At 39.6% G+C, this 26,789-nt stretch overlaps 1 protein-coding gene across 18 annotated transcripts in view; it reads right to left on the reverse strand.

Annotated features, from left to right (window-relative positions):
* The window catches only part of MYH10 (myosin heavy chain 10), a 145,675-nt gene that overhangs the window by 96,191 nt on the left and 22,695 nt on the right, over nucleotides 1-26,789 (reverse strand). For 7 of the 18 annotated variants that reach the window (XM_005597766.4, XM_014728709.3, XM_070228169.1 and 4 more), the window contains exons 4-6: nucleotides 20,825-20,852; nucleotides 7,023-7,125; nucleotides 6,097-6,126 (exon numbers count right to left, since the gene is read on the reverse strand). In XM_005597766.4, coding sequence (XP_005597823.3) covers nucleotides 6,097-6,126; nucleotides 7,023-7,125; nucleotides 20,825-20,852 — 161 coding nt within the window. The remainder of the gene's footprint in view (nucleotides 1-6,096; nucleotides 6,127-7,022; nucleotides 7,126-20,824; nucleotides 20,853-26,789) is intronic. The other 11 variants (XM_005597767.4, XM_014728708.3, XM_070228172.1 and 8 more) reach the window with 2 other exon arrangements.

Here is a 26,789-nt window from a genome sequence, read left to right on the forward strand (position 1 = left end):
AAATCAGGCAGAGAATTTTGAAAAAAAAATAAACTGACGTTCATGAAATGAAATTTAGCATGACACCTCAATATTAAGAGCATATGGATTACTTATACTCCGTTTATTTCTACTCTGCCTTGTTCCAAAGATTTAAGGTAGTGAATTCTAATAGTTACCACTGTACTGGTATAAGACTTGCCATTTTTCCAAGAGTTTCACATAGTACCCTAATGCTGTAGACAGGGCAATGTCTTCATCTCCACTTTCAGAGATGACAAAGATGGTGATACTAGTGACTTCTTGCTCAAATTTAAAAGGTTAAGTATCAAGTATTTGGTATAATGTATGCTCTACTCAGTATCTTTACTTACATGCAAATTAGACTAGAAAACAGATTTTACAAACAAAAGATGTAAGTACATTAACATGTGCTTTCATAAAACACAACAGAAAGCTATATGAGAAGGCATGATGCCATTTATGGCCATGAAAAGTAATAGAAGGTGATGCTGTGTTCCTGGAATGTAATTTCAGAATTATACCATATGACTCAAATAAATCTGCTTTTTCCAAACAAAAATCTTACCCCTATATTTTAAAATACCCACAGTATTCTAGACCTAAATGAAGAAAGGAATAAAAACTGCTAGCAAATGTGATTCTCTAAGCAGAAAAGGAATATAGGGAACCTCACATAAGATTTTTAATGGCCAGTTGCCAAGTGATGTATTACAGTCACATGTCTCTTACCGACAGGGACACATTCTGAGACATGTGTCATTAGGTGTTTTTGTCATTGTGCAAACATCAGAGTATACTTACCAAACCTAGATGGTATAGCCTACTACACACATAGGCTCTATGGTACTAGTCTTATGGGACCACTGTTACATATGTGGTCCATTATTCACTGAAATGTCGTTATGCAGTGCAAGATTGTACACTATTATCAAATCCCAAAAGAGGAACAAATATATGCCACACATACGGTCTCGGCATCTAACCCCGGTTTGGACTCCTTCACTCAGCTGAAAGGGTGGGAAGTGTTCCTGAGGCACACCTACTCTATAGCACTTATCTGGATTATCCAGATTTTCACAGGTCTTAACTACAGTCTATAACTGTGTTCCACTGAAACCAGTCAGGAACCAGCCCTGTTAAGCACCCCAAGCTACATGAATTTCATTACATAGGATCAACTCACTTTCCAGACATTAGATAATATGCTCCCTATACAGTGAATCTTCTAGTTTATTGACTTCAAAAAACCAGACTACTTCTGATGCAAATCTTTCTAAATATAGTATGCTACCAAAATTTCTTAAACATGGTATCCTGAACCAATTTTAATGACTGAGAATCATCGTTAAGAATGTTAATTATCATTCTGTGATATATCTCTTGAGGTCAGTGCTTACTTCCATCAGTGTGCCTATGATCAACATCTTGCAAAGCCCTTGGTGTATCGGTTCTGCAACAATTGTTTGGGCTCTAGAAGCCTTTCTACCTCATTCACTCTGTGATCAGAATGTAGAAACTGTAAGAAAAATACTGACTTTTGATAACTGGGGCATTAACTTTACATTAAACATCGGCTGTTAGATCAAGGAATTAGAATACAGATCCCTTAAAATTACACTCTACGCTGCCAAATCATAATAACACTACTTTAAATAATAATCTACCTTTAAAATGTTTTCCTAACTTGGAGATAAAGCAAGTATTGCATACCCCATTTTAATATTCCCTAGACATGGCTACAAGGATTCTTTGGGTCAAGTTTATTGATTCTTCTCTTTTCTCCTGTGTGTGTGTGAGTGGGAGAGAGAGGGAGAGAGAGGGAGAGAGAGAGAGAGGTGTACTGATTCTATTCAGAAGACTCCTGGCTTAAAGTAACTGACTCTATCCCCTCCCTGCACTTAACTCAGTCAGTACCAGGTCAAAATAATGTTCTGTGAATGTCTGCTGAATGAAAGTGTAATCACAGGTCCTAAAACATTCTAGTAGTATTTGGGGAGGGGATGGTGGTGACCCAAAGGTGGCAGTAAGATTTAGGTTAAGGGTCCTCAGAGTCACCATAGCAACTACAGACTCCACGTCCCTGCTGCTGGGACCACTACATTACTGTTGTGGTATTACTTCTCTCCTAATGGATTTGTGACCTCAACGAGACCAAGTAAAGATCTCAAAAACTCAAATGAATCACAAAAATCTTGACATAAAGATAATATCATAAAACATATAAACATGGCCTTAAATTAAGAAATTACCATTAAATTTGATATTTCTGTGTTGAGAAATTTCACACTTAGACAAATAGCACTAACACTTCTCAATCAAATTATGAAGCCATTTATAACCCATCAGACGGGGGCCGGCCTGGTGGCACAGTGGTTAAGTTTGCAAATTCTGCTTCAGCGGCCTGGGGTTCAGTGGTTCGGATCCCAGGTGAGGACAGGGCACCGCTTGGCAAGTCATGCTGTGGTAGGCATCCCACATATAAAGTAGGGAAGATGGGCACGACGTTAGCTCAGGGCCAGTCTTCCTCAGCAAAAAGAGGAGGACTGGCAGCAGATGTTAGCTCAGGGCTAATCTTCCTCAAAAAAAATAAATAAATAAATAAAAATCCATCAGAGGGCAGTGATTAAGTGTTACCGTTTCCATTGGACTGACTAGGCAATGTCCCTTGTTTCTATTCTATATGGTAACGAGAAATGTTATTTGGGAATGTTAAAGTTCTAAGAATGTGGAATTCTACGCTTCAAAGGTTTACCGATCGTGATGAAAACTGTACTCTTGTGTTTATTATATAGTGTATAATATACACGTGATATAGGATGAGTTTGAAATTGGTAAAAAATATATACCTCTTTCAAAACTCCAGTTCAGCCAGCAAGGAGACTCAGGAGGGGATCATGCTGCACCTTGCAGGCCTGACGGGGCAAAGCTGCAGGTGTCCTACCCACCACAAGAAGAGGGTTGAAAGTCGGGGACAGCAACTAATCACCAAGTTGAGAACCAGACGCTAACCTCAACTGGCAGGCTCCAATTTCTGTACCTGCTACTTGGTATCTATCACCTTTTTCTTCTGGTTTCAAGACAGTTTAGACCAGGAGATGTGAAGCTATCCTGAAGCTGCCATCTGGATGCGGATAACACGAAGGCAGCAGGGCAGGTGGGCCGGCTGGAAGGAATCCTTCTTAGGGGATGGTCAAGTTTTAGAAATTTGTCATTTCAAACCTGCTCTGAAACTGCACTGTCCCCAGGCTTTGGAGCAGCAGTCAACAGTGTGCCAGACTCTGAGGATCTGGAACAGCAACCTCTGCTGAGGGAAGATGGCACTGTACTTTCAGCTGGGTGGGGGTAAAGCCAAATAAGACTGAACTTTGTTATAAAAAGTACACCAGAAGTTTACAGGTAAACATTTATTTAACTTTTACTTCTTAAATACTGCGACCTTAATTTTGAAAACTGATTTCTGTTACAATTGTTCATATTTTCATAATGAAGATTTAAAGGTAAACATAAAGTAAATATAAAAGACTGATCACTTTGCACTGCCAGGATGGCTATAATAAAGACAATGACAAGTGTTGGCGAGAAAACCGAGAAACCGCACTTTCATAAATTGCTGGTGGGAATGTCGAATGGTACAGTTGCTTTGAAAAACAGTCTGGCAGTTCCTCAAAATATTAAACAGAAAGTTACCATGACCTAGCAATTCCACTCCTGGGTATATAGACCCCAAAATTGAAAATGTATGTCCACACAAAAACTTGTATGCACATGTTCACTGCAGCACTATTTGTAAAGGCCAAAAAGTGGACACAATCCAAACGTCCACCAAATGATGAATGAACAAACAAAATGTGACCTAGTTAATATAACGGAATATTATTCGGCCATAAGAAGGAACGGGGTATTTATACATGCTCCGACGTTGATGAAATGAACCTTGAAAACATTATGCTAAGTGAAAGAGCAGCCACAGAGAACCACATATTATATGATTCCATCCATACAAAATACCCAGAATGGACAAATCCGTAGAGAAAGAAAGTAGATTAGTGATTTCCAGGGGCTGGGAGGAAATGGAAGGTGATTCCTAACATAGAGCTTCTTTTGGGGGTGATGAAAATGTTCTAAAATTAACTTCTAGTGATAACTTCCTAACTCTGTGAATATACTAAAAAATTACTGAACTGTATACTTTAAATAGGTAAATTTTATGGCACATGAATTAAACCTCAATAATGCTGTTTAAAGAAAAAGAATGACCAAACAGACAATAAATAAAAGACTCACAAAATCAGGATCCTAGAAATGCCTTCCTCTTTGTTGTTACAATTCATACTACCATCTAGTGATAAAATGCTCCTGAGAACCTGAGGTTTTCCTAGAAAGTTCAATGTAAATTCACAAACCAGTGATATCAAACCAAAAGAAACAGTGATCTTTCAAAGTACAGACTTTCAACAGTAAAACTTTATGGCAGTCATTCTCAAACGAGGGTGAGGAAGTCATGAATGAGGGGCATCCCAGGAAGGGAGAGAAATAATTTCTTGATATGACCCTCCCGAGGGTACGACCATCCCCACCACTCATGAGTATCTCACATCTTCCTCAGGTGTGCTGGGGAAGAAAAATTAATCAAGAACCACTGCTCTGCTCATGTTTCTAAAAACATAAGCATACCTACTACTTGACTAGACCACTATGAAAATAAATTTGGGAAAAGCAGCATTGACAGTTATGTGCACAGTGAATTCATGCAGTAAGACATGCAAACCAACGACAGAAGCTCGGCCCAGAGAAGCGGCTGCCTTCTTTGAGAGAACTTGCTCCCCCGAGATTGATTTGACCCAAAGTAAAACCCAGGGGGGCATGCTACTCACATACAACAGGGATCCACTCTGTAGTTTAAAATGACATCGAAACGGAATGTTAACAATAATGATTTACGTATTCCACACAGGATTTGGAAAACCTAAATTTGCGCATTAATTATTTAACATGATTTCACTAGTGATCTCAGTACATATTAAAAGGTCATTTAGCATGTGCCTCTAGAGCACAAAGAGAAGCTAATCTGGTCTAGTGCTCTAACTGGCAAAGAAGCCTTTATAAATATCCTATAGGATAATGATTATTCATTAACCCTCCCAATTTCTATCAATGGTCTGGTTTGCCGCTAAAGGAGCAAAAGAACAGCATAGGCCTTCACAGGTAGAGTGCAGCTTTGGTGTCTGAGAATTTCTTAAGAATTTTAAGGAAGATATCTGAAAATCTTAGCGTCTGTCACTATTCTTTCAGATACTTATGATAGCTTCTTTATATTAATAGATTACTTCCATAACTCAACGTTATCGTTTCTTGCTTTATACTAGCTTCATATCGTTATGCTTGTGGAGGACAGACAAACCAAAACTGTTCCAGTGTTAGGGAGGGATTAAGCCCAAGTGCGGATGTCCCATTCTAGCCACGGCACCTGGCTCAGCTGGCTTCCCTCTCCTCCCAGGCAGCAGGAAATGCTCTGGGTCGTGTCCACTGCTACGCTCTGTGGAGCCAAAAAGGCGGGCATCTGACAATTAGGAAGAATAACACTCCTTCACTACTTGCCCTGGATAAAGAAAATTCTGATTTTATACATTAAATATAATGAGGCCTCTAGGTTAAAACACATATAGGCCATAAAATTTTAATAGATTAGAAATTTGTTAACCCAAGAGGTACAACTTTTAAAGTTGCAGCCCCAAATTCAAAATTTAACGTGTGGCACAAAGCTAAGCTTCTGTGTGTTTAAGAAGTAATATAATTCCACTTAGCGTTTGACATATGAACCCTAAGTTTATAGACTTCAGAAACATGCCATTCAATGTCATGATAAAAGGTTAAATAAATATCGAATTCAACTAGAAAACAAATTTAAAGCAAAACAGCATGCTGCTTCTCATAAAGGAATAAGCCTCTAAGCAACAAATTTTCAAAATTAAATATTTTTTCATAATAGATTTCACTCAGAACTAATGGCACTTGCTTCTAGTAGAGACTCAGTCTAAAGACAGAAGTTAGCGCAAACACGCAAGACTAAGAAGCATAAAGGAAAGCACTTGCCTGGTGTTTCACTGGTTTAGGTGATTCCTGCTGTTTGTTACAAACAGATAAATGCAAATGTTAGCAAGTTTGGGTCTTTCCCTGGTAGTGAGCCACATCCAAAGCACCGAGTCCACGTGCAGTTTAGAACTATGACAGCTGGTTTGGTGGGCATCCTCTCAGGCCGCATTAACTAACGCTTCTGCATTATCTACAAACTAATGATAACTGACTCTTACACTCTTAGCCCTTTACTATCATCAATTCTCCCCAAATTTCTATCCTCTCCTCAAACTGCTGGGGGCAGTAGCAACAGGCTGCGCTGCAAGTTAAGTTCAGAAAGAACTGCAAAAAATATCTGAGGATCTTCTTTTGGTGGAGAATAAAAAGTCTTCATAAGGGGCCGGCCCAGTGACACAGCGGTTAAGTTCGCACGTTCCACTTCTCAGTGGCCCAGGGTTCGCCGGTTTGGACATCGGGTGTGGACATGGCACCGCTTGGCAGGCCATGCTGTGGTAGGCGTCCCGCATATAAAGTAGAAGAAGGTGGGCATGGATGTTAGCTCAGGGCCAGTCTTCCTCAGCAAAAAGAGGAGGATTGGCAGTAGTTAGCTCAGGGCTAACCTTCCTCAAAAATAAAAAAAAAGTCTTCATAAGCACTCCTCATCAATTTTTAACAATTCTCACCAAATCTTTGCAAGAATTAAGCTTCAAGTCACAACCACAATTCCAGTTTTCCCTGTTAGAATAGCTAGTTAATAGCAATTTCCTGATCAACTTGCTCCTTCCTGAGCGGAAAAAGAGCTGCTGGGTGGGGTGGCTGGAGGACGGGGACAAGGGAGCTGTCGATTCCAGCAGTGCACTGAGTTGACTTGCTTCCTTAGTCTTGTTTCTGAAATTATAAAAGAATAAACCTAGGACTTGAAAACACAACAACAGAAAACTTACAGGAATATTATGGTCCTTTCGTCCTTTATGTGAAGAAGCCACATGAGCAAGGTACTGAATAACCTTCTTAGTGTTTTCTGTCTTCCCAGCACCTGATTCACCCCTGGAAGAAATATTAACATAGACTGCTTTAAAGAAAGCACAGCGAATACAATCCAAAATTATCATTGACAAAATAAAACTGAGTTGGAACCAGAATTAGCAGAAAATAAAAAAAGAGTAAGCAGGAAAAAAAAACCCTACCAGCAGTTATGAGAAAATGTATTATTTTTTAAATGGACTTAAATTAACCCAAACATTTTTTTGGTAGATCCAGTAAGAGGACATAGGAAAATGTTCACAACACTTTTTTTTCTTAGAGTTGGGGGTTTTGCCAGACAAGTGAAATTTATTAGAACATTGTGAAGAAATTCCTCAGCACCAGAAAGATGCTCAGCACTGGAAACAGAATTCCCAAAACAATTCTATTAAGACAACTTAATCTGGAGGAAATGAATGAACTTTCGGGTGACCACTTGTTACTCATGTTCATCTTCTAAGCCACTTAAAGCTTTCTCAGCTCGTCTCTCTCACACCAGGTTAACGATGGTTCTCTCCTTGATACCAGTATGTACGTAGGACCTGTACACACCCACACTGGGTTCCCTGAGGCAAGGACTATGGCCTCCAGCATGTTTACTTGTGTGTTCGTTTATTTATTTGTTGGTTTCTTTTTAATCCACATAACCTTGCAAAGTGTTGACATATAGCCAGTATGTAATTTGTAGAGAAAATGAATGAATACTATGAATTTTGTTATGAACTGGGACAAATGCCATCACTGTATATGATTAACATTTTCAAACACGGATGGCACATTTCAAAGGCTGCTTTTCATTTCAACTCAGTCCTAAGCTTGAAATTCAGGTAAGCGGCTAGCATACAGTGATACCCAAATTATGACTTCTCTGCTCAAATATTTAAGGTTCCCTAAGCTTTGTACCTTGACAATCAATAAAGTCTTGATTTGGGTTAAAATTAAAATTTTAATATCTAGTTAATTAAAAAAAATACCCAGAAACTAAAAAATATTATTACATACACCGCCAACTAATAATCTTCTTAGCCTGTTTTACATCTAAGGCTTGAAAAATCTAATTTTTCTAACAAACTCTGACCCTCTCTTGGAATTGTGCTTAGAATTGTACTATTTGAACTGTTCACAACTTCAATTTTTCAGTAGGTTTGCTAGTTGCATTATCTTCCTGACTCTGCACGCGGATACCTACACTCTCCCCCGCAGAGAAGCTGGGCAGAGGGATCCTCCTGACCCACTAGCTGTGCGGCTCTAAGTGAGGAAATACCCTCTCTGTAAAATGCAGGAACTAGATTAGATCCTCTCTAGCTCCCAGATCTCTCTAGATACAACCCACTTACTGGTTTATAAAAATATTTTATGCATAAAGCTTGTCACCCACCATCTACTGTTCTACTAGAAATCGTCCCCTTCTTTGTTTTGGCATCTACAAGTTTTATATCTTAGGTACTCACATCTATCAAACCTTCTCTTAGAAGGTTTCTGCCTGCTATTCATGCTTAAAAAGGCCTTTCCTACACCAAGATTATATCCACCTACATTCTCATTTTTATATGATCTATTGTTAAATCCATCTTTATTTTCTTCCAGAACTTTGATGGTTTCACTTTTATAATTATATCTGTAATCAATCTAAAAGTCTAAGAAAAAATTATGGTTAGAGGTAAAGATTTAATCTAATTTTCCCCCAAATGATTCAGCCCACATCCCAGTGTCAATGGTTAACAAGGGTAGTCATTCTCCAGTGATTTGAAACATTATCTTTGTCTTACACTTACTCGTTATACATACGGCTTATTCCAAAGCCAGTACCATATTGCAGTAGTTCTGAAAATGACTAAAATAATCAAGCAGTCTCTGAGGTTTATTTTTTCTGATAAACCTCAAGTAATTTTCTTCTGCTCTGCCTCTCCCATCTCCCCAAATAAAAAACAACAGGTGGAATTTTGAGTTAAATATTATTAATATATATGCTATTTTTAGGAGAAATGATGTCTTCATCTCTGTCTCTCAGGTAAATTTTCTATTTTTCTAAGTTCAAAATAAGCAAGGAGGATGTTTGTCTTATTCATCTTTGAAATCCCAGTGCCTAGCATAGTAAGGGCTTGACAAACACTGTTGAACATGAATATAGGTTCTACATGTTTTGTTAAGTTTATTTCTAGACTCTTTTTCATATTTTTTGTTCCCGTCCTTAGTGTCCTTTTATTACCATTATGTTTTCTGCCTGGCTACCACGGGCACAGAGATAAGGTAATGATTTTCATTCATTCATTCAACAAATATTTACAAATCAACTTCTATGTACTGGCCATTCTTCCAAGTGCTAGATATAGAGGGGTGAACAAAGTCCATGCCCTTGTGGAGCCCAAGTTTAGGAGAAGAAACATAAAATAAAGAAAAATAAATAAGATGATTACAGGATGTGAGGAATGTTATGAAGGAAACAAGGAGAAGACCAAAAGGGGACAGGCAGAGCAGAGCAGAGGACAACGCCCTGCACATGTGACAGTCAGGGCAGAGCCTCCCGAGAGATGAGCAGGCAAAGGCAGTGAAGAGCTGGGGGCAGAGTGTTTAGCCGGATGGAAAGACAAATGCAAAGGCCTCAATGCAGAAAAAAGCTCTGTATATTCCGGGAACTGGCAGCTAGTGTGTCACATTTGATATAAATAAGCAGGAAGGCAGAGACGTGATGAAGTAGGAAGGGGGTGGATGTGACATATCCCGGAGTCAGGGGGAAGAATCTGGATTTTCTTCAAGTGTAATTTCTTAACAGCTATGATGGTGGTTTTCTGTTTTATTCTTAACTTTACTCAAAATACTTAGTGTTTCAAGGCTAATCTTGATGCTGGCTGTTAGTTTCAAATAGATAATTTTTTATTATGCTAAGAAATGAGCTTTTAAGTTAGACTGATGATGACTTGTCTCCAATAGTTATGATTGCTCCTTTTCAGTTTAGTTGGCCGTTGTGCTTTCTCAACTGGACATGCTTCAGTGTGTCCTTTAAGCATTTTTCCTTGCCTGTCACACTTCCCGGGCTGTACTTCAACGATTGCTTATGAACTCCACTACATTTTACATACTTCGGATCTAAGGTAACTTTGCTGTAGAAAATACCGTTTCAAAGACAGATGTATTCCAATACCTTAACGTTGAGATCCCACGAGGGGACATGATGAGCCTTATAGTCTCCATCTTAAAATGATAATAGCTTCTAACATATAAGGTTGTTAAGAAAAAATACAGTCCATCTAATTATTCATATAATTAGTAGATAATTAATATTCAACAAGCATATAATTAGTATTCAATAAAGATTACTCATGATTGTCCACTCAACTGTTCATCCAACATACATGAGGTAATTTGAATTACTAAACTCTAAATTATGAATCTACAGTGTCAGTAAAGTAGTTAACAACAGTGTTAGGAAGCAGTGAAACAGATCATTAATACATGATCACGCCTGGGATCTTTCTCTGAATCTTTTTTGGACCACAGGTATTTCCCCCATTCCCAGAACTTAACTGGTTTTGTTTTTATTCTCCTTGGATATTCGCAACATCAAATTCAGCCTAGATTCAAAAAACCCTTTGCCTGAAGTTCTTGCTTTAGATAACTTCCAATTGAAAAACAACACATATATATTACTTCAACATATAGATATATAATATTAGTAGGTGATTTCCTACAGTTTCAAAACTCTCTTCTGTTAGAAAGTAGCTTACTAGGAAAAGCTGAAATTCTGTAATCACGATAGGCTTGGGTTCAAGTTTTTTATTTTTTTAAAGACTTTATTTATTTAGGTTTACAACAAAATTGAGAGGAAAGTACAGAGATTTCCCAAATACTCCCACCCTACACATGCATCACCTCCTCCATTATCAACATCACTCACCAGAATGATACATTTTTTATCCAGGATGAATCTGCATTGTCACATCATAATCACCCAAAGTTCATACTTTACATTAGGGTTCACTCTGGGTGTTGCACATTCTATGGGCTTGGACAAACGTATAATTATTTGTATCTACTATTATAGTATCATAAAGACTATTTTCACTGGCCTTGAACCCTTGCTCTATTTATCTCCCCCACCCCCCACACCACTGATCTACTTATTGTCCCCATAGTTTTGCCTTTTCCAGAATGTCATATAATTGGAATCATAAAGAATGCAGCCTTTTCAGTTTGGCTTCTTTCACTAAGCAACATGCATTTAAGGTACCTCTATGTCTTTTCATGGCTTGCTAGCGTGGGGGACTGGAATTGGCCACCCCAAGATACATCTCTTTGGCATGAGGATTATTTTGGGCTGGTTACTTTTAAAAACTGCAGACATGAGAGAAACTCTGAAAAGCAGAAGTTACCCTTTGTAAAGAGACTTTTACATTTGTAAAGGAAATCTCCATCTGTAAAGGTGTCTCCCTCTCTGTACCAGGAAAAAGGGGGGGATGACCTTATTTCTAGAAACACTTATCAATGCAGAAGGCAAGGATTTAAATCTGCATAAAAATCTTACTCTTGTTTACTGTGCTTTTCTGCTCATCTGCCATAACTGCCTCCCCGCCACCCCCAACATCCTCCTTTGTCTTTAGCTGAGGATGGTATTTAAAGAGAGAGCTTCCGCCATTTTGGCTAGTTGCTCAGTTTTCCTGAGCCTCTCCTCTGTATACATGTTATAAAGCTTTGTTTAATTTTCTCCTGTTATTCTCATGTGAATTTAATTCATTGTCTGGCCAGAAGGACCCAGAGTGGGCAGAGGAAACGTCTTCCTCCCCTACACTAGCTCATTTCTTTTTAGCACTGAATAATATTCATTGTCTGGATGTACCACAGTTTATTTATCCATCCACCTACTGAAGGACATCTTGGTTGCTTCCGAGTTTTGGCAATTATGAACAAAGCTGCTATAAACACCTGTGTGCAGGTTTTTGTGTGGATGTAAGTTTCCACTCCTTTGGGTAAATACCAAGAAATATGATTGCTGGATCATTTATGTAAGAGTATGTTTAAGTTTTGTAAGAAACTGCCAAACTGTGTTCCAAAGTGGCTGTACCATTTTGCATTCCCACCAGCAATGAACGAGAGCTCCTGGAGCTCTACGTCTTCGCCAGCATTTGGTGTCGTCCATGGTCCAGATTTTGGCCATTCCTAGTAGGTGTGTAGAGGTGATGATATATGACGTAGAGCATCTTTTCATATACTCTTTTACCATCTGCATATCTTCTTTGGTGAGGTGTCCGTTAAGGTCCTTTGCCCATTTGTTAATCAGATTATTTTCTTATTGTTGAGTTTAAAGAGTTCTTTGGATATTTTTGCTAACAGTCCTTTATCAGATGTATCTTTTGCAAACATTTCCTCTCAGTCTGTGGCTTATCATCTCATTCTCTTAATATCGCCTTTTGCAATTCAATTGTCTTTTGCAATTTCAATCAAGTCCAGCTTATCAATTATTTCTTTCATGGATCATACCCATGATCCACGGTGTTGTATCTAAAAAAGCATCACTAGACCCAAGGTCATCTAGGTTATCTATGTGATCCTCTAGGAGTTTTATAGTTTTGCATTTTATATTTAGGTCTATGATCCACTTTGAGTTCATTTTTGTGAAGGATGTAAGGTCTGGGTCTAGATTCAATTTTTTGCATGAGGATGTCTAGCTGTTCCAGCCACCATTTATTAAGGACATTATCTCTGCTCCACTGTATCACTTTTGATCCTCTGTCAAAGATCAACTGACTACATTTATGGGATTTGTTGGTTGCCTTAGCTATTTAATCAATTCTATTGATTTGGTTATCTTAAAACTTTTAAGGTATATTACCCACAGCAAGAACCAACTGTTCTGAATCCAGGCTGGCTCAGTCATCACCACTAAATGTAATATTTGTATATGATAGATAGAATTCCTTAACATAAATAATCTATTGCCACATCCTGATAGAAGCCTGATATGAAGCACCCATTGTTTTACAATTATACTCAAATATACTTAAAAGGAGAAAAACTTGAGTCAATCAGCAGTTAGTCATAAAATATGAACAGAGAATTCTTTAAAAGCGGGGCTTAGAGAACAGAGTAATTTTCTCACAGGTGACTGTTTGGTGAATTTTAATTCTAATGAGAAGGAAAGTCAACATGGGGATTACACTCAATAGGATTTCACTTTCAATTATATGGGGGTGCAAGTGTGAGGTAGCTCTCGCTTGATAAAGGAAATCCTGAGTGTCTTCACCAAAGAACTTGGCAGGTCACTAGAATAATGACTTAGCAGGAGGCTTGGATCCTTAAGAGGGAGCTCACACTGCCTGATATGAGTCTGCAGAAATAAAGCCTAGCTGGGAAGTTGTAGGCAGATGACGCCAGAGGGTAAAGCAGATGTTCATCCTTTTGGGGGGAAAAGTAAATTAGAGAGTAAGTGATTAAAAAAGTAAAGCTAAAAGAGAAGCTATCAAATTACTTAAGTATTAATTTTAAAAAATGTTGCTTCCAATTATATTTTAAACATAGGTACTTAACAAAAATACTAAGTAACATTGGCTAAACACTTATTCTCACACAGAAAACTTCATTAGCTCAGCTGTGTACTAAATTTAAGAAGATCCCAGTTATACACTCTTTGAGTTCTTTATTTGGTGGACCCTCCAAGGCACCAGAGAACAAATCATATTTTCCTAAATCTAGGATACATTGTTTCACACTTTCATATTTCTCAAGTCACAATGTAGCTTATAATAGATATGAACATAAAAAAGCTATTATTAAATATCATAACTGGTGGTATCGGTGAGGCTAAAAGAGGTGGGGTAGGATTTGCTGGGAGGATACAGGAGGGATTTTCTGGGGTGATGGTAACGTTCTCTATCTTGATAGAGGTTTAGGTTACACAAGTAACTCGGCAAATGTATATTTAAGATTTGTGTGTTTCACTATATGGAAATTTTGTCTCAAAAGACAAAGATGTAAATAGTGGACTTTAGTTAATGTCATGTATGCTTAAGTATTTAGGGGGAAGTGCAGTGATGTCTAAAACTTGAAATGCATCAAATGAAGGGATTAACAGCCCATCAAAGTGGTATGAAAATTACTTTAAACCAAATCTATCTTAACAATCAGCGACAGATAATCTTAGGCAAAGCCTCCCCCAAATACAGCTGCCACTGACCCCCATCCCGGTGTTTCCTGATTAGGAAAAGACTGATGCTTAGCACCAGGAAGTAAATTCAGCTGCCCATTAGCACCATAAAGCCCAATAAAACCCTCCATACTTTCCCCTTGAAGCCCTAATTCTTCCCCCCCCGCCCCCCCCCCCCGTCCCTTTCTGTCAAATTTAACATATAAACCTTTTATTTCTGATTATTCAGCAAGTTACTCCTCACTGAGTACTCCCATATGCATGTGTAAATAAACCTTGCCTTTTATCCTGTTAATCTTTCTATTGGCAGTTAATCTGCAGGCCCACAACCACTGGATCCAAGTTGGAAAAGGAAATTTTCCTCCCAAGACAAAGAATAAAATGGATTGATGGATGGACAGAGGGATGAACAGATCAGTGTATGATAAAGCAAGTATAGTCAAATACTAATGGTAGAATTTAGGTGGCAGATATGTCGCTCTTGACAAAATTCTTTCAACTTTGCTTTATGTTTGAAAATATTCATAATAAAATGTTGGGAAAAGTTAATTTAAAAGAAAGAAAAGACAACAAATATGGTATTTATGACTCATGCTTTGTGCCCCCCCCAAAAATTACAGTTGCTAGAAGACTTACCTCATAGATCCAAGCTATTAATTGATGACAAACGTCAGTCTAAACTGACGCTGACCATCCAATTACAGGTGCTGGTGCCTGTAATGGTCACTTTTTGCGACAAAAGCAAAATCAGTGCTCACTGACATTTCTTTCCGTCAAACAGCAGTCATTCCCTCCCCAAGCGCTTCCTACTTCCAGACATTCCAAAAAGTCCTCATCAGAAATGGTCACCCAAGCGGCCAAACCACCTAGCCGAGGAGGAGAGGGGTAAGTGCTGCCCCTGCTTCCCGTTTGCAGGGTTATTGCTACCATGACACTGCAGACAGGCGACACACAACCAGTATTCCTCTCTAGCTCATAAGCAGAGGAATGTGGCTCACGTGATACGCTCATTTCATGGAGTTTCAATGACTACATTGCTGTTGGACTTTATTAATTGATGTTGTAAAGAATTTGGCTGGTCTTCGTCCCCAGTTCCTGAGAGGGAGCCTCTAAGTCCTTGGAAGGTCTTTGTAATTTATGCTGGGCCCTGAGAGTTTGTGCTGATGAGGTGACTCATAGTGGGTCCCTAGATAGTTCCAGGATGGAGACTGGCCATGCCGAATGATAAGCTTGGTGATTAGAGGTTTAGGTCCCTGAGCCAAGTGACACTAGCCCGACCTCCTGCGAGGGGAAGGGGACTGGAGATTGAATTCAGTCACGTGGCCAATGATTCAATTGATCATGTCTACACAGTGAAATCTGACAAAAATTCTGGACTCCAAAGCTTGGGTGAGCTTCCTAGTTGGTGATATACATCACGTTCTGGGAGGGTATGTGTCCAGAGGACATGGCAGCTGTGCCTACAGGACCCTGTCAGACCTCATCCTATGTGTCTGTTCTTTTGGCTGGCTCGGATTAGTCATTCCAGCAAATTATCTAATCTGAGGCAGTAGTGGCAACTCCAAAATTTGTAGCCATTTGGTCAGAGGTATGGCAGCCTGGGAACCCCTGAGAATGCGGCTGGTGTCTGCGGTGTGGGCACCACATGAAGGAGTGTGCCTTGGGAAGTGGGTGTCAGAACTGCATTGCAACAGATAATTTTTAAAAGACTTCTGCAGATCAGGTTCTAGACAGCTGACTTTTTGAAGAATATAAGCCAATGTAATAAAAAAATAAAACGAAGAAAAAAGTGAGAAGACTATTCTAGGATATAGAATTGAAATGAAGAGACATAACGAATGCAAGCAGTGAAACTTGACAGGATCATGGATTTTTACAAGTTATAAAAAACATGTTGAGGACTATTACTGAAATTTGAATATAGATTCTATATTAGATGATATTACTGAATCACTGTTAATCTTCTTAAGTGTGACAATGCGCTGTGGTTATGTGGCATGCCCTTGTTCTGAGGAGACACCTGCTGAAGGATCTAGGGATAAAGTGTCAAGACGTCTGCAGTTGACTTGCACATAGTTAAAAAAAGAGTGCTTGTGTGTGTATAGAGAGAAGAGGCAGATCTGAGTGAAGGATAAATGGGCATTTAGAGTACCATCCTTTCAACTTTTCAGTAGGTTTGAATTTTTTTTAAACACAAACTTGGGGAAATCCATCAGCAAAGGTTAAAAAAAATGGGGGGAGGAATGAAGTAAAGAAAATGTGGTAAAAATCCTAAAATCATTGAAGTGGGTGATAGGTATACGGGAGTCACATACTATTCTATTTTTGTGTAGGTTTAAAGTTTCAAAAGATAATGCCTTTTTAAAATGGTATCAGAAAGGTTTTACCTTTTGAAAACACATACAGTATCATTAGTTTCTAAAACTTCCTAATCTGTACTTAAGCCAGTTTTCTTGGTTCCTACTTAAGAGATTCATTCTTTTGTTTGAAATTTTATCCATTTCCTAAGTACATACTATCTTCAGAACGGTGTGCCGTTCTCAGGGGATTATTAAAAAGCAATCAAGGTAAGTCACAGTTCCTGTGGTACCATCTAGTCGCAAAACAAGATACATACAACCCAAATCAGTAAGAATGAACTGCAGTATATATAAAAAGGGCCTGATTCGAGAAAACCAACGTGGGCTGGAACTTGCATCGGTGGGATTCAAATGGGGCATACTTCCTCCCTGGAGGGAGGAAGAGGCTACAGGCAAGGAAGTCAGCTATGAACCAGTAAAACAGGCCAGAAATGGACTATTAGGTGATGGGCCGGGCAGGGACAAGGAAGAAAGAAGAAATGTCAAAGGAGGTGACTAACCAGAAACAGGAGTATGAAAAAGAGGAAGGAGTCAAAGCAGACCACAAGATGCCTTGAGTCCTGAAACACATAGTGTGGATGACAGAAATAAGGAAATTGGGAGATGGATCTTGTTTGTACAGGAACAAAGGTTAACTTCTAGACATGTTGAGCTTAAATTGACATTTACTCCCTACTTCATACTTTATGCTCCAATAACACCAAATTACTTATAAATTGCCTGATATCATTTCTCACCTGCCTCTATGCCTAGTAGGTTCATCAGACCACCCACGTCCACCTGGCACACTGATTGTTCGAGAAGCCACCAGGAACTATGACAAGCATAAGGGTCCAGAAACTAATGTGGTTGCATGCCTGCCCACCAGAGTAGGAACCCTTGGAAACCATAAGTACCAGCCAAGCCTGCTGCCTTCCAAACACCCCAGTCCCCTCCTCTGTCCACCATGGGCCCAGAGAGATGAACTCTGCTGGGAATCCTTCAGACTCACACCCCACCATCCTTGCTCACTGCCTAAAACGTGAGTTCCTCTGGTCACTTTTCATTCTCACACTCTGCTCTCACATTTTGTTTTCTTTCTCCTGATCCCAAACTCTATTATTTTCTGCCCCCACCCCCACCGTTTCCTCTGTGCACTCTGGGACCCCCATTCCACCATGAGTAACGTCATCTACATCCTCAGCCTCTACTCACCACTCCCTCCTCCTGCTGGCCTTACTGAACCCTGGCTCTCCCTCAGGCAGCTTCCTCAGGTGAAAACTGTTCTTTCTCCCACATCACACATGTGCACACACACGAGTCAGGAAGAAAGTCAGCCGCATCCTCTTCATTCTCCACAATGCTGTTTCCAGACCCTCTTTTCACAAAACCCTACCTCTCGCACCCTCCTCTCTGATGTCACATACTGCAGCAGCAGCGGTTCTGACATTTGGATTTATTTTCCTAGTAAGATCATTAAGCAAAAACCTCCGCTCTTGTCTTAAAAACAAAGGCACTTTTTATTTCAATACAGGGAAAGGATATCTCAGAATAAATAACAGTCCTCTAAGTAAAATAATTTAGCTTTAGGAAGGGCTCACTGGTGGCCATTGCTCTCACTTCATCTCTCTTGTGTACGCTGCCGAGTCCCTCCTCTCCTCGTGTGAATGACACATCCCAAACCCCTAGCCCCTCGGCTCCTTGCTGCCCTCAAATCCGATGACGTTCTCCTACCTCTCTTCTCCAGCTCCTCACTCCTTCCTGTGCCCACACCTTAGGAACCACTACCATCTCATCGTCTGCGGCCACACTGCCTACTCCTTCTGCTCCAACACTCCAGAATCCCAACACTATCTGTTCTATTTCCTCAAGACCTCTAGTTCTTTGACCCATCTACTTCCTCCCTATCAATACCCTCCGCTCTTTGCGCATATCCCATGGTCCATCCTGACAGTTTCTCTTGCCATTATCCTCAATTCTCTTGCTCCACTGTCCCCCATTTGTACCTACTTGCAGAAACTGCAATTGTTCCATCTTTTGGTGGATTGGATCTGGTTCCATTCCAACACTCTCACGGGGGATTGACTATAGCAATGGCCCCAGCTGTTTCACACCTCATTGTATCTACCCGCTTTGGCAGTATTTCCCACACTGACCCTCGCCTTGGCCACGTGTCTCACTTGGGAATGAGATGGCAGCACATGTGACACAAGGAGAAACTTGAACAATGCTTAGACAGTGGAGCCTGCTCTCTTGCTGTTCTTGGAATCCTGCCACCATATTAACAGCCAGGGCCAGCCTGCTGGCGACTGAGAGGATACATGGAGAGGAGACCAAGGTACCTCAGCTGACAGTCAGCCCGCCCCAGCAGATGCAAGAGTGAGCCCCAGGTGAGACAGCTCAGCCTAACCCAGGTCAGCAGACCCGCCCAGCTGAGCCCAAGCCCAATGCAACTGCTGGGAAAACAGCTTTAAGCCATTAAGTCAAGAGTCAGAGTGGTTTGTTGTCGAGGAAAAGCGAATTTATATAACTCAGAGGCTAAACAATGCTAGAAAAAAATGTTAGCAACAAAGCAGACTAGGGTCAGCTATTTCTACCTCTCCTCTCCTCAAACCTATCCTGCTACTCCTCCCCCTTCTCAGATACCAAATGTTCTGCTTCACAGAAAGGAGAAACCGTTAGGTAAGAACTTCCTCAACTCCCAGTCTCTCCACACCTGTTTACCTCCATCAGGCCCCATCTGCCTCCCTGACCCCGTTACTGCAGAGGAGTCGCACCCCCCACATCCCTGCCCTGCCCAGACGTCCCACCCCGTGCTCTGGATCTCCCTGCCTCCTTGCTCCCTCAGTCCTCCCCCTCTCCCCCTCATCAGCATTTAAACTCTCCCACATTAAAAACACCACCAATAACAACAAAAATTCTCTTTCAGTCTCTTACTACTATTCAACTACTACTCTTTTCACTTTCTCAAACTGTTTGAAAGTAGTCGGCCTACACTTGGTGTTTTGATTTTTTTTCAACATTTTTATCTCCCCTTCATTCCTCAACTGCGATCTGGCTTCCACCTCCCTTCCCACCCCCAGCCCACTCAGTCTACTGCCACCACCCTCCGTGTTCTACTGCTAAATCCAACGCACGTGTCTCTGTGTGTCTCAGTCTCAAAAGCATCTGACATGCTGACCACTCCCTCTTTCTTGAAATGTCTCTCTCCCCTTGGATGCTGTGTCACCAGACTCTCTTGTCTCCTCATGCCTCTATGGTGGATCATTTTTAGCTGTCTTTGCAGCTTTGTGGCTTCTTGTCCTTTGCCTGACCCTTGAATGTCGCTTTTCTTCAGGATTCCATACTCTGCCTTCTCTCTCAACACATTCTTCTAAGCCACTAGCATGGCTTCCATTACCATCCATGCTGCCAACTCGTCAGATCGACACTTCTGGCACAGCTCTCTCCCCAGCTCTCCATCTACATATCCAACAGCCGAGGAGACAGCACCACTTAGATGAGCCACAGGCACCTCAGAGTCAAGGTGTCCTCAACCACACTCATTATCTTCCCACTCCAAATCTGTTCTTCCTCCCACATTCCCCAGTCAGGAGACATCCTGATCTCACGATTAACTCCACCTTCTCTCACAGCTCCTCTTTCTTAGGCATGTAAATCACTAAGTCCTGATGAGTCTGTCTCCTAAACTGAACACCACTTAAATTCATCCAGTTCTAAGTTCACGCCCACATCTCTACCTTAATTCAGCACCCTCTCTGGCCTAGGTAACTGAACAGCCTCCTAACTGGTCTTGCTATTTCAACTCTTACTCTAATCCATTTTCCACACTGTAGCCAAAATGATCTTTTTAATGTGCAAATCTAATCATTTCCTGCCATGGATATTGTTTTATTCAACCGGGACATGCTAGTACTTAGCACACAGTACACAGGCACATTATCAATAATGTTTATTGGGTAATAAGGATAAAATACTGAAATGTGCAATAGGTCAACTCTTACACATACAAACTAAAGATATAAGCTTCACAGATTAACATTATGAAATGAGTGAAAAGCCCAGCTTGACAACCAAACAATAACATCAAATTTAAGCAATTTATATAATCTTAGTCTTAAAATGATAACTGCAAGGTTTACATCCAACTCTTAAAATTACTGCTCTACTCCCCCCATACAAAAAAAAAATTGCTTTATTTTCCAACAGAATCAAAAACAAGTCTGAACATTCAACATTTACTTACGTGCAAAGAATTGACTGGTCCTCACGATCTATAAAACAAAACAAAACAAACAAAAAAAAGAAAGTGACCATTTGCCAGGTTTTAAAAATATTTGATATAATAAAGTTGCAGTAATAGCCTATAAAACATTAGTAACTCTCCTCCTCTCAGGCCAAGTTAACTCTTCCCCAGCCCTATTATATAGCCCTAAATCCAGTCAAATTCACTCATTATATTGCCAGATTCTTGGGGGTGAGGGGATAAAAAACAACCTGGGCTTAGAAGATTTTACATGCCTCTCCAACCTTGATTCTCAAACTCTGCTGCATATCAAACTCAACTGGCGAGCTTTATAAAAATGTACTTCCTGGAGCTCCACCCTCACTATGTCACTCTCAGGGGGCCATGGGCTGAAAATCCCTCTTTAAGTAAGTTTCCCAGTGATTCTGATGGCCAGGCCTGGAAACCACTGCCTTTCAGAATGGCTTCAAGATTCCCCACAACCAGAGAGGAATCATTACTAATTTGACCTTAAAGGAGGGAAAAAAGTATCAAACACTGAAAGGAAGGTTGAAGGAGGATTAACATCTATATTAGGTTTAACCACTGTCTCAAGACAAAATGTTATATATACCAAAAACAATCAAAGAATGTACAATGAAAAAATCTGCATGATTTTAAAGTGATTAATGATTTAGGTATGCAGCTCAATTTTTCAAACGAGAAGAAGAAATTCAAATCCACATCTAGCCCATGGATAAAATCCCCAGTGTAGGATGTATGATTTCCAATCACTTATGGGCATTAATATCTATTTTACAGATGAGAAATGTTCCTCAAGGAGGTTAGTGGATCCTCTCAAGTTACAGAGCTCCTGAGGGGCAAGGATGCTGGGGTGGGAACCCGGCCTGCCCGCCTCCAATGCCTGTCCGCCTCCAATGCCTGTGTTCTTAACACTACTGACCGAGTTTGCCATTGCTTCTAAAGGAACTGTGGTCCTGGGGCCTGGCCCAGGTAGCCTTCTCGTCAGTCCCTATGCTGTGCTTGCTTTTCCTCTGGGGATGCCATCAGGGGCCCAGCGAGGATCTCATAGTAGTTCAGGCATAGCTAACTTTCATGAAAGAAAAACAAATAGTTCATGCACTACGTCATGCTCTTCATATCATGTTATTAAAATAAACAAATCCATTCATATAGTTTATGTGTATTCACATATTCTATGTTATACAAAGAATCTATTACTGCCCAGCTCTTCAACTCTAATCTAACTCCTAATAGCCTTTAACTACTGTTTTATCCTTCCTCTGGCCGCACAGGCAGCATAGCTGATGTCTGCCTCCTTTATTCATTCCCAGAGGTCATGCCATACCCTTTCTTCGACACACTCTTCCCAGATCCACAACCACTTGGATATCTATCTCCACATGTCCTTTCGTGCTCAGCTCAGCTGTGTCTCCTCTGGGGAACCGTCCCAGACACTCTCTCAGGATCCTCACTGTTTCATTCTTTTAATCATATTTCACAATTAGGCAAACAATACTGCCAATTGCCTGCCCACTCGAATGTGCTGCCTGAGATCAGAGACTGTCTCATTATTTTATTCCCAGCATTAAGAGTTAGCCTTAGTTAGGGGGGCTGAGAAATTCAGTGCTAGATACCACGCTGGGCACTGCAAGACAGTGGGAACCGGAATCTTCCGTTCTACTTCCAGCTCTGCCACAAACTATGTATCTGTAACTGAGGCATTGATTCCCTGCTGGTCTCAGGCTCTTCACCTATAAACTAGGATTTTACCAAGTCTTTACTTCTTCACTCTAAATATGAACCCTCAGACACCTAAATTTCCCTGGTCTGAGCAGTTTCTACAGAACTCCTCTACACCAAGTTTTTATGGCTTTTCTAAAGTGGTTGACACATTAAAGAAACCAAAACACACACACAAAATTAACCAAAATTAAACTGCCTCCTCATTCATTCAGAACAGCTTTCTTCCTGCATCTGTATATGCTATTATTATTGTCTGAAATTTGAGACCTACACAACCACAATCTACCCTTCAAACCTGCTCCCTACTTCATTCCCCCATGCTTTTCACCACACCACATCCCCACCCCTAAAACCAAAAAACAGAACAAAACAACTCTCTTCTGGCCCGACCCGCCTGTTACGTCTGGTCTCGTATTAGCTTTGGGCCTCAGTTTCACTGTGAGGACAATAAAGGGCCAGGCTTGCCAACCTCTAAGATTCTCTGTAGGATTAAACGATTCCTCCCTCTGTTGCACTGCATCCTCGTCATTTTTCAAGGACTAACTTAAGCACTAGAATAGTTTACAATTTTACTCTTTGTACTCTAAAAATCAGTAAACGTCACCAGGCAGCCTTACAGTAATATTTAAAGGTAACAGTTTTACTTTAAAAAATGCAACTAGCATTCTAAAAAGTAGAGACTTGTTTGATAGCTCAGTATTTTCCAAAGCACCTCCCAAAAATCACATACGGAAGTACTTAGTAAATCCACGTTGAATTAAATCATATTTTCAACAGTGAAAAAGGTTTCGAACCAATGACCTCAGCTCCTACCTTAAACAACTAGAAAAGAGCAAAGCAAACCCAAAGTAAGTAGAAGGGAAATGTATAGAACAGAAATCAATGAAATGGAAAACAGAAAGAAGGAAAAAAAGAAAATCAATGAAGCCAAATGCTGGTTCTTTGAGAAAACCAATAAAATTGATAAACCTCTAGCCAAACTGATCAAGAAAAAGACACAAATTACCAATATCTGGAATAAGAAAAGGGATCACCACTATAGATCCCATAGGTACTAAAAGGATAATAAGGAAATATTAGGAAGCACTTCATGTAAAAAAATTTGACATTTAAATTTCTTTAAAAGATATAAACTACTAAAGCACACTCAAGAAGAAATAACAACCTGAGAAGCCCTATATCTATTAAAGATAACTGAATCTGTGAAACTAATAGGGTATGTCAATTATCCTTAATAAAGAAAAATCGAATTTGTAATTAAAAACCTTCCCACAGAGAAAAAACACCTTCACTGGTGAATTCTAAAAAAGATTTAAAGAAAAAAATAATGCCAATTCCATATAAACTTTCAGAAAATTGAAGAGAAACATTTCCCAACCCATTCATACATACAAGACTTACTCTAATACTAAAATCAAAAAAAGACACTATAATAAAAGAAAATAATATACAAATATCTCTCATAAAGAAGGACACAAAAATTCTTAACAAAATGTTAATGAAGCAAATCCAATAATATACAAAAAAGATAATACATATGATGAGCAGTGGTGTCTATCCTGGGAATGCAAGGTTAGCTCAACATCCAAAAGGTAAACAATCTAATTCACTAGAGAAGAAAATGATACGATCATCTGAATGGATGTAGAAAAAGCATTTGATAAAACTCAACGCCCATTCATGATTAAAAAAAAAAACAGCAGGGGGCCTTCCCTGTGGCCGAGTGGTTAAGTTCGTGGGCTTTGCTTTGGGCGGCCCAGTGTTTCACCAGTTCGAATCCTGGGCGCGGACATGGCACCGCTCACCAAGCCATGCTGAGGCAGCATCCCACATGCCACAACTAAAAGGACCCACAACTAAAAACACACAACTATGTACCGGGGGGGGCTTTGGGAGAAAAAGGAAAAATTAAAAAAATCTTATAAATAAAAACAAACAGCAAACTAAGACTACAAGGGAATTTCATCAACCTGATAAAGGGCATGTACCAAAAACTCTACAGTTAACCTTATCCTTAATGGTGAAAACTGAACACTGTCCCCCTGAGATCAGGAACAAAGCAAGGATGTCTGCTCTCATGGCATCTATTCAACATCACAAGGCAAGAAAACAAATTAAAAGCATAGAATTGGAAAAGAAGAAATAACTATGGCTCTATTTGCAGAGGACATGATTGTCTACACAGAAAATCCCAAAGAAGCTACAAAAAAACTTTCCAGAATAAGTGAGTACTGCAAGGTCTCAAAATATGTCAATATATACTTAAAAAATAATATCTCTACAAATTAACAGTGAACAACTGGAAATTAAAAGGTTTTAATTTAACACTAAAGAACATGAAATGGTTAGTTATATTAAGGTATACGTTATGCTTAGGCATAAATTTTACAACAACTGTGTTTGTGATTTTTGCAATCAAGTTTTATGTCCAAGAACTTTACTTTCATTCAGTCATTCAATGAATATTTCTTGAGCAACTACTATGTGCCAGGCACCCTCTGCATTTCATTGATACAGTATCCTCTAGAAGCCAAACTGAAGAAAAGAACAAGCTATGGTCTGTTTTTTGTATCAAAAAAACAAACTGTTGAGTGGGACTATATGCTCTGAATCCTCTGCATGGTCCCCTCTCTACTAAGATCCCCTTCATAGACCCAGTGACATTTAGCTCTATTTGCTCACATTTGTAATTGAAAACCTCGATTGATCAGCATTGGCAGGTGGTATGAGCTTTATCAGCAACTGTATGTGCTATTGTCTGACTATCCTAGCAGATGTCCCAACCCAATGGATTTGTGGTGTATATCAGCAGGTCATCCCTCACTTACAGAATGCAATACAATGGAATTGCTTGGGGGGGAGGGGTTGTTTTTATTTTCTGTATCAAACTTTTAAATTATTACATAATCAAAACTACCAACTAATTATTTTTAACTTTCACAAGCAATTTTATTATTGTGGATAAGAATACATCACATCGCCTTGGTTTTAAATCTTAGCTCATACCTCTTACTATCTACATTTTCTTGGTCAAGTTTTTAACTTTTTGTGCCTCAGTAAAATAGGGTTAGAAATTCTATTTACTCTATAGGATTGTTGTTATGGATTAAATAATACACATAAACCATTCAGTCCAGTGCCTGGCACACAGAAACATTCAATAAATGTTCATTCTAGCATTAATGATGATATTAATAATACGGTATGCTGGTAAGCCACATCTTTCTCATTCTGTATCCGTACAGTTGGTTTGGGAACCCAGTAATGGTACATTAACATTTATCCCTGTTAACTATTTTGTTAGATTCAATTCCCCACTCGAGTTGTCAAGATATTTTAAAAAATTATTTCTTTTCATCAAACATACTTATTTTCCCTCCCAGTTTCATGCCATCTATAAATTTTATGAGCATGCATGCCAATCTTTAAGTATATTTATAAAAATGTCAGAGAGAGCACAAACCGTTTGGTGCACACTCTGACAAACCTGCCCAACCTCAAGTGTGAATCAATACCTCGAGTGCAACTTTTCAGCACGGTCAAGAGGTTATCATGGAAGACTACGGAATGCCATGCAGAAGTCCTACTGCTCTGTTAACACTTTCTACTGTATTTCCCTTTCTACTAAACTAATGCAGTGAATATTTTCATGTTGTCCTTAGACTGTTAACAATAGATTCCAGAATCTTTCCTGGCAAGTATGTTAAGCTCAGCAGTCTAGAGCTTCTTCCCCCTTTTAAAAACTAGAATTATATATGTGAGACGATCCCAGCCTTCTGGAAACTCCCCTTCTATATAATACTTCAAAGACTAGAGGGTCAGCAATTTCAATTGTGAGAACGTATTTGTTGAGACAAGGAAATATGGCTTCAATTAGGGAAGGAGTGTACTTTCTCCAATTTCTTCTCCCATATAAGGCAAAGTCTGCTCATTCATACAAATGCTTTTCTGCATATAAAGATTATTCTTAACAGAAACACAGAATGGAAAACAAAGAAGCTGGCGCTTCTCCTTTCTCCATTATCTAACAATTTATCACACCCGTAGCCATTTCTTAGTATTCTTTGTCTCTGAACCTAAGACAGGTTATTAAATTTAATCTTTTTTAAGCCTAAACTGATTTTTGATAGTGAACCTGTCCTTACCAATCTATGACACTTTCTAGTCTGGAAGTACTTCCTGTTCGCCTCAGAGGACCTGGTATATAACAAGTATCCAA

The sequence above is a fragment of the Equus caballus genome, chromosome 11 (assembly GCF_041296265.1).
Source record: "Equus caballus isolate H_3958 breed thoroughbred chromosome 11, TB-T2T, whole genome shotgun sequence".
Classification (NCBI taxonomy): Eukaryota; Metazoa; Chordata; class Mammalia; order Perissodactyla; family Equidae; genus Equus; species Equus caballus.